General features: G+C 30.0%; 1 protein-coding gene across 1 annotated transcript; it reads left to right on the top strand.

The window, feature by feature from the left end:
* Window positions 1-555: 555 nt before the first annotated feature.
* Window positions 556-3,653, top strand: LOC140879082 (putative disease resistance protein At1g50180). Its single transcript, XM_073282725.1, has 2 exons — window positions 556-1,657; window positions 1,936-3,653. Exons 1-2 carry the CDS (start codon window positions 631-633, stop codon window positions 3,651-3,653), a joined length of 2,745 nt encoding a protein of 914 aa, XP_073138826.1. The 5' UTR covers window positions 556-630.
* The last annotated feature ends 4,526 nt before the right edge of the window (window positions 3,654-8,179 follow it).

The raw sequence follows: 8,179 nt of genomic DNA on the forward strand, positions 1-8,179 counted from the left end.
TTTCTGAATCCGGAGCAGCCTGCTCCGGATTCAGAGAGCTGTCTCATGGATCCTTTTTTGACCGATAACACAGCTTATTTACTTAATTTTTTTTTTAAAGAAAATCGGCTAGACCGATAATTTTTGGTCCAGCCGATTTTGTTTGGGCCTTTTAGTTTTTTTAATATATATATATATATGAATCCTGAACAGTCTGGTCCCGAATTCATCAAAAATCTTACAGACCTATAATGAATCCGGATCATACTGTCCCGGATTGTACTAGTTTGATCAACTTTTCTCGAATGTAATATTTTAATTAAATTTTTATATTAATATAATAAAAAAACCCACAAACAACTCATTAGTCACCATTCCTATTAGTCTATCGTCTCATATCAATATTCTTTAGCTCAATAATTGGTGTTGATCCTTAATATATTACCTATTAATTAATTGAGAACGTCTTTTGTGAGATGATTGTCTCATAGATTTTAATTATAATTATAATAATTTATTAAGTCCACTTGTCTCCACTATGAAATATGCGAGCTCCAAGACCCTAATCAATTCACCCTTAAAACTTTGAATCTGCAGGTTAATTATCAAAGGCCTGTCTACTGATCTCAAAGGTAATGTATTACTATATGAATGGCGACCGAAGCTGTTGTCTCTGTGGCTCTGGAAACCCTCGGAAATTTGTTGATACAAGAAGCAGCGTTTCTTAGAGGAGTGAGTGATCAAGTAGAGGGACTCCGAGTCGAGTTTGGCCGCATGCAATCACTCTTGAAAGACGCAGATCGGAAACAACACGATAACGAAACTATTCGAAACTGGATACAAGAAACCAGGTATCTTGCATACAGAGCCGAGGATGTGCTAGAAGAATATGTGGTTAAATTCGGGTCCGGAAATGGAAAGGGTTTTATTAACAATATTCTTAACAGATTCGTATGTTTTGTGAGTGAAATAGGCACTTTAAACGAACTCGGTTCCGAAATAGAAAGAATCAAGTCATCTATCACCATCCTCGCTGGACACATGAATGAGTGTGGCATATGGGCCTTAATCACACGTGATCATGAAGAGGAAACTAATTCTGATGAGAACAGACTACGTCATGTGGATCTTGAACATTTTGTTGGGATGAATGATGACATCAAAAAGCTTGTTTCTCTTTTAGTTTCTGATAAAGAACGTTGCCCTCGAGTTATTTGTGTATGGGGCATGGGAGGTTCCGGCAAAACCTCCGTTGCCAAGAAGGTTTTTAAGCACGTAGATGTCTACCCATTTTTCGAATTGTTTACATGGGTTACCATAACCAAAAGATGCCAGATTCGATCCGTGATGCAAGATATCCTTGGGCAACTTCTCCCACAAAAAAGGTTAGATATCAAATATATGACCGTAGACGAGTTGGGGGAACAAATTTATAATGTCCAAATCCGGAAAAAATGTCTGATTGTATTCGATGATATCTGGAAACTCGATGATTGGAAATGTTTGAGCAAATGTTTCCCGGATGTTAGAAGTCACAGCAAAGTATTACTCACAACTCGTCATGATCAAAACGACGTGGCAGAAATTGGATATCCAATTATAAAACTAAAAGGTTTGACAGAAGACGAAGCATGGAAGCTCCTCCGCAGGAAAGCTTTTGCTAAGATTGGATTTAAAGGTTTGTAAATCACTTCATCTATATGATTTATGACTATTTCTTCTTCATTAAGCTGTGATTTAAGATAGTGTTTGCAACTTCTAAAAATAAATCACTTCAGTAAATCATTTATTTTTAAATGTTGCAATTACTACCTATGTTAGTTATTAGAAACATGAAATTTTGTTGACTTAACGATATAATTAAGTACATACGCGAGATATTATTAATGTAACAAAAAAATATATATTAAAAGGTAACTCTATATACATATATATGATTTTCTTCATGATTGCTAGGACTATGCAATGTTTCAGAGTATGAGAAATTAGGAAGGAAGATGATACGTAAATGTGGTTGTTTGCCACTAGTAGTTGCTGTTCTTGGAGGGATTTTGAGTGTCAAAAATTCTTTGGAAGAATGGAAGATAGCAAGCGACAATGTGAATTCTTACATAGGGAGAGGTGAAGGAACAGGGGAACAAACAGAGTTGGAGGAAGTGTTGTGTTTAAGTTATGATGAATTACCATATCATCTTAAACCTTGTTTTCTTTCTTTGGGGTTTCTACAAGACGGCGAGGGTGACGATGTAGAAAACATCTATGATATATGGATGGCAGAAGGTTTCATTCAATCAAAACATGTTGGTTATAGAGAAACACTTTGCGATGTAGCAAAGAGATATATGTATGAGCTACAACTTCGAAGTATGGTTCGGTTTGATCACGATCTTTCGGCACTCTTTCTTCACGACTCAATACTGGACTTTTGCCGATCAAAGGCTAAAGAGGAAGAGTTTCTCAAGGTTGTGGACAAACACAATAATAAAAATTCTGGGAGAGCATATAGACTGGTCGGTTACGTGGATGATCATGAAGACGATGGCTTGAACTTTCTTAACTCAGCAGAAAACATTCTCCCATTAAGATCGATGCAAATTTTTATATCTTCATCAACCATTGACGTGATTTCTCTATCCAAAAAAATAATATTGTATCTCCCGCAGTTCAAATCTCTTACAACACTGATCATTCACTATTTTGAGTTGAGAGGGAAATGCTTCCGCGGAATAGAGAACTTAATCCATCTTCGATTGTTGGGTTTCATTAGATGTAAATGGGAAAGGTTTTCATTAGAATCGATCCACAAGCTTAAGCTACCTTTTCTACAAACACTAGATTTTTCTGGTACCAGAATAATATCAATATCGATCAGGAAGTCACCTCCTCCAGTGGATACATTTTGCAAGATGCGGCGATTGAGGCGTTTATATCTTCCTTTTTTCTTGTCAACTGAATTTAATTATACAGATCGAAAGCTGATGAGATTAATGAACTTGTCTCAGCTAGAGACTCTATATGGATTTGACAGCCGAATTTTCCATTCGAATGATCTTATTCATTTGCCAAAGCTGAGGACTCTTCGATGTCTAGTAAATGACACTGCAACCTTGGTTCAAATAGTTGATTACATTCGTGGAAGCAATCTAACAAGGATATATATCTTAATTCAACTTTTTGATTTGGATGCGTCGTTGGATGCCCTGAGAAAACTACTGAGGATTCCGAGTGTCACTCTTGAACTTGATATCGACGTATGTAAATTGTCGAAGCTGCCTCGATTAGAAACCATAGACTTCTCAAACATGTGTCCAGGCCTCGTGGATTTGAACTTAGTTAGAGTAGATATTTTGGAGGATATCATGCAAGAACTTGGCAAGTTTCCAAATCTAAGAAGACTAGTGTTGTGGCACGTTGGATTCGATGGTGGGGAAAAAATGGTGTGCGATGCTGGAAGCTTTCCTCGCCTTAAAATACTTTCTTTCTCTGTTATTAATGTTTCTGCAGGGAACTTTGAGTTGAGGATTGATGAAGCTGCCATGCCCAAGCTATCGTCCATGCAGATTCTGCGTTGCTCTGAAATATATGTCAGTGTTCCACAAAGATTTAAACATTCTGCTCATACAAAAATCTGTGCTTGTGAGCGTAATATGTCAGTATGTCTCCTTAACGTTTGAGTTGTCATAAATATTTTTGACTGGATCGGAGTGTTATCTATATTTCATATTTTAATTTGTTAAATACAACTCTATTTTTGGTTTTGTACTATATATAATTGACAATTGTACCATTTCATCTTTATTGTTTTTGTTTTTATACTAAAAATTTTTAGATTACAAAAAAAAATATATATATATATATACTAGCAAAATGTATGTGCGTTGCACGTAATAACAATTTTATTTGATTGTGACCGGAGTTATCAAATTTTTAATGTTTAGTTTTATTAAAATCAAGTGTTATATTTTGTACGGGTGCCAGTTCAAACTTCAGTAACTATGATTCAATATCTAATTAGCTACTGAAGTGATCATATGACCTATTTAACTTTCTTTTTTGTTATATTTGGCGGTTTCTGATAGACGTTTTTTTAGTGATATTATATGTTTATTCATTAAGTTTTATTTTTTAAAGCTAACAACTTTAAAGCAATAACATATGTTATATATTTATTGAAAAACGTAAAATATTTATATTATTACAAAGGTAGGATCAAGAGATTTGTGTTTTACTAAAAACTATAGTTGGTGGTAATTGTGTAACGCAAATCTTTTAGATCATATCACAGTTCAAACGAATACATATTTCAGTTGTTCAACCCAAGAGGACAATTATTGCACCCAAACAATCACCTTATCAACAATTGTGCTTTCAATCAATGTGAATCGAAACTATGGTCTTGACTTTGATATTAATTGTACGACCGAATACGTATCGCTTTACTAAAATTTATAGTTGATGGTAATAATACGATTCAAATATCTTAAATATTACAAAATCTCAAGCATCATGTTTCGATTGATCTTATAGACTATTATTGCATCCCAGCTTAAACAATTTATGTTAAATGATAATTTTACTTATATTGATTTTTAAGGAAAAAACAGTAATTTCTTTCAGAAAATGATTTTTTGATTCATTAACTTGTCCAAATTTGAGTTTTAGTCCATGGAGTTGTCAAATTTGGTTATGGTGCACTCACATTTAATTTTCAATTATTGTTTGTCCAATTGATGACTTGATATTTGAAAATTCAACAATTTTTGATCTCACTTCAGCATTTTTACGTCATGTCAGTATTTTTTTTATTATAATTCAGTATTTTCCAATGGGCCTCTGACCCAATTAGACCTAAAATAACCGAATTAAAATTTAGCGTATCAAAAATAAACTTTGTAAACTTAGTGGACCAAATCATAATATTAAATAAGTTATTGAACAAAAAAAATTACTTTTCCTTTATTTAAAAGCTTTTATTTAGATATGAAAGTTGATCTTCCATTGATAAAGTAAATAAAAATCACGTATTTTTTTTTTCTGATAAACCATGTTAATCATAAGACAATTGTTGTAGATTAACTTGCTACAGTAATCTTTTTCAGATAAGTGATTTTTTGATTCATTAACTTATCTAAATTTGAGTTTTAGTCAATTGATTTGTCAAATTTGGTTTTGGTGCACTAACATTTACTTTTCGACTATTGTTAGTTCAATTGCTAACGTGATATTTGACAATTCAATAATGTTCGATCTCAATTTTTGACTCGAATATATTATTTTATTCTTAATTTTCTTCAGTAATAATCCAATTGAGTTGTTTTAAATTTTATATACATTTAAAGTAGATGTTGTTGTACATGCCATAAGAAACATTTATATATGAGTGTGATAATTACTTTATAATTTTTAAGAATAGTATGTTAAATATATTATTTGCAATAAAAATTTGAGTAGACTAAAAAATGTGAAGAGAAATATTTTTTTAGAGGATGAAATATCATATTTTAAACAAGTTAAAAACTTTTATAATAAATCATTCAAGTAACTTAGATATAAGAATAACTTGTCTAACTTAAAATCGATTTGAATTTAGTGTGATTAATTTTTTAAGTTTTGTCACACAATATTTTACGATTTCATAAGTATTAACATTAATTAATTCTATTAGCCAAGTATTATATTGTAATACAAATATCCACATGAAATTTAGTCATAATCATACTCGATCTCTTTGTCTCACTTATTTAAAATACATTTATTTTTTATATGTCTCAATTATATATATATATATATATATATATAAAAGGTTGACCCCGAAGGGGACTCTATTCCACATGAGTCAGACGTCCATTGGCTCATGCGTATGTTAAATCGAGGGATGTGCACGAGCAGAACTGTCAAACGGGCCAACCCATGGCGGGGCGGGCCGGCCCACCAAAAACCCACTTTTTAGCGGGTCGATGGCGGGCCGACCCACCATCCTGGCGGGTTCAAAATCCTCAACCCAACCCAACCCAAGGTGGGTTGCGGGTTAGGCGAGCCGGCCCGCGGGTTGAATCACAACAAATAAAAATAAATAAAAAATATTATAATTAATTATAAAAATCATTTCATAAATAAATATTAATATAAACATATTACTAAAAATTTTAATTATTGATTTCAGGTGTGTAAATTTTATATAAAGTAATTAATACAAAAAAAATTCACAATTTTTATTAAAAAATACATATATAACAATAAAAATAAAATTAAATTATTAATTCTCTAGGTCCGCTGGCCTAGGCGCGTTGGCCCATCTAGGCCCACCTTTTGTTGGGTTGAAAAAATTTCAACACAACCCACTTAAATTGTGTGGCGGGCCGGGCCAACCCGGCGGGCCTAACCCAAATTGACGGCTCTATGCAAGAGCGACAGAGACCTGAAGGAGGGAGCAACATGGCCAACCCCCAGAGCATATCCCAACAATATTTCAGCAGGGAATATGCTCCACACGAGAATCAAACCCGCAACGCTGGAGAATCTCTTTCCACGTCACCTCAGACCTTACCAACTCGCCTATACCCCTGTGGGCTTGTCTCAACTATATAGTCTAGTTATCATATTGAATATCATATGTCCTGCTCTTTTAACAATTTATCCATATTAACTTAATATTATTAACTACTTGTATAATTATTTTATTTTATTAGTATTAATTGATTCTATTAGCCAATTATTATACTGTAGTACAAATATCAACTAAAAACTTAATTATAATCATACTCTCTATGTTTCACTTATTTAAACTACATCTATTTTTTTTAATTAATAGTATGTAAAATAAGAAGGGAAAATTACAAAATTGACAATTGGAACTAATCTAGAAATGAGTATATTTTTTAACTTGTACAGAAAAATATTGATATTGTTGATTATATTTGTAGTCTCTAAAATTTATAGATATATATTATAACAAATAAATTAAGACATCTTTCAATTAATATAATAATTTTTTTAGTTTAGGAAATGAATTAAATTTAACAATTAATTTACTTTGAATAAGTAAATAGACAAAAAATTTAAGATAAATTTTAATTAATAACTATTTTTAATTGAAGACATGAATTAAGTGTTAAAATTAATAAAAAAAATTAATTACTCTAAACTAATCTAAAAAACTAATCTAGAAAATGAAAGGGAAAACCAAAAAATACATTGGAAATGACTAAAATATTTAATTAATATTATGTAAGATAAATAAGGGCAAATTAAAAAAATTCACAATTGGAACTCATATATTCATAATAGTAATATGAGTAGATAGATAATAGATAATAGATAATTAATTATTGATTAATTAATTAATAACTTTTTTTAATTTAAGACATGAATTAAATGTTAAAAATTAATAAAAAAAATTAATTACTCTAAACTAATCTAGAAAATGAAATGGAAAACCAAAAAATACATTGGAAATGACAAAATTATTTAATTAATATTATGTAAGATAAATAAGGGCAAATTAAAAAATTCACAATTGGAACTCATATATTTATAATAGTAATAATAATAATAATAATAATAATAATAATAATAGATAGATAGATAATTAATTATTAATTAATTAATTAATAACTTTTTTTTAATTTAAGACATGAATTAAATGTTAACAATTAATAAAAAAAATTAATTACTCTAGACTAATCTAGAAAATGAAAGGGAAAACCAAAAAATACAATTGGAAATGACAAAATTATTTAATTAATATTATGTAAGATAAATAAGGGAAAATTAGAAAATTCACAATTGAAACTCATATATTTATAATAGTAATAGATAATATATAATAGATAATAGATAATAGATAATAGATAGATAAAAGATAATTAATTATTAATTAATTAATTATTAATTATTAATTAATAACTTTTTTTTTAATTTAAGACATGAATTAAATGTATACAATTAATAAAAAAAATTAATTACTCTAGACTAATCTAGAAAATGAAAGGGAAAACCAAAAAATACATTGAAAATGACAAAAATATTTAATTAATATTATGTAAGATAAATAAGGGCAAATTAAAAAATTCACAATTGGAACTCATATATTTATAATAGATAATAGATAATAGATAATATATAGATAATAGATAATTAATTATTAATTAATTAATTAATAATTTTTTTAATTTAAGACATGAATTAAATGTTAACAATT

This window comes from Henckelia pumila, chromosome 2 (genome assembly GCF_033568475.1).
Source record: "Henckelia pumila isolate YLH828 chromosome 2, ASM3356847v2, whole genome shotgun sequence".
In the NCBI taxonomy this organism is placed as follows: domain Eukaryota; kingdom Viridiplantae; phylum Streptophyta; class Magnoliopsida; order Lamiales; family Gesneriaceae; genus Henckelia; species Henckelia pumila.

Excerpts from the sequence above, each read along its gene's own strand:
- LOC140879082 (XM_073282725.1), top strand. The coding sequence starts at position 631 with ATGGCGACCGAAGCTGTTGTCTCTGTGGCTCTGGAAACCCTCGGAAAT. Across the intron at positions 1,658-1,935 it reads TGCTAAGATTGGATTTAAAG|GACTATGCAATGTTTCAGAG; the intron begins GTTTGTAAATCA and ends CATGATTGCTAG.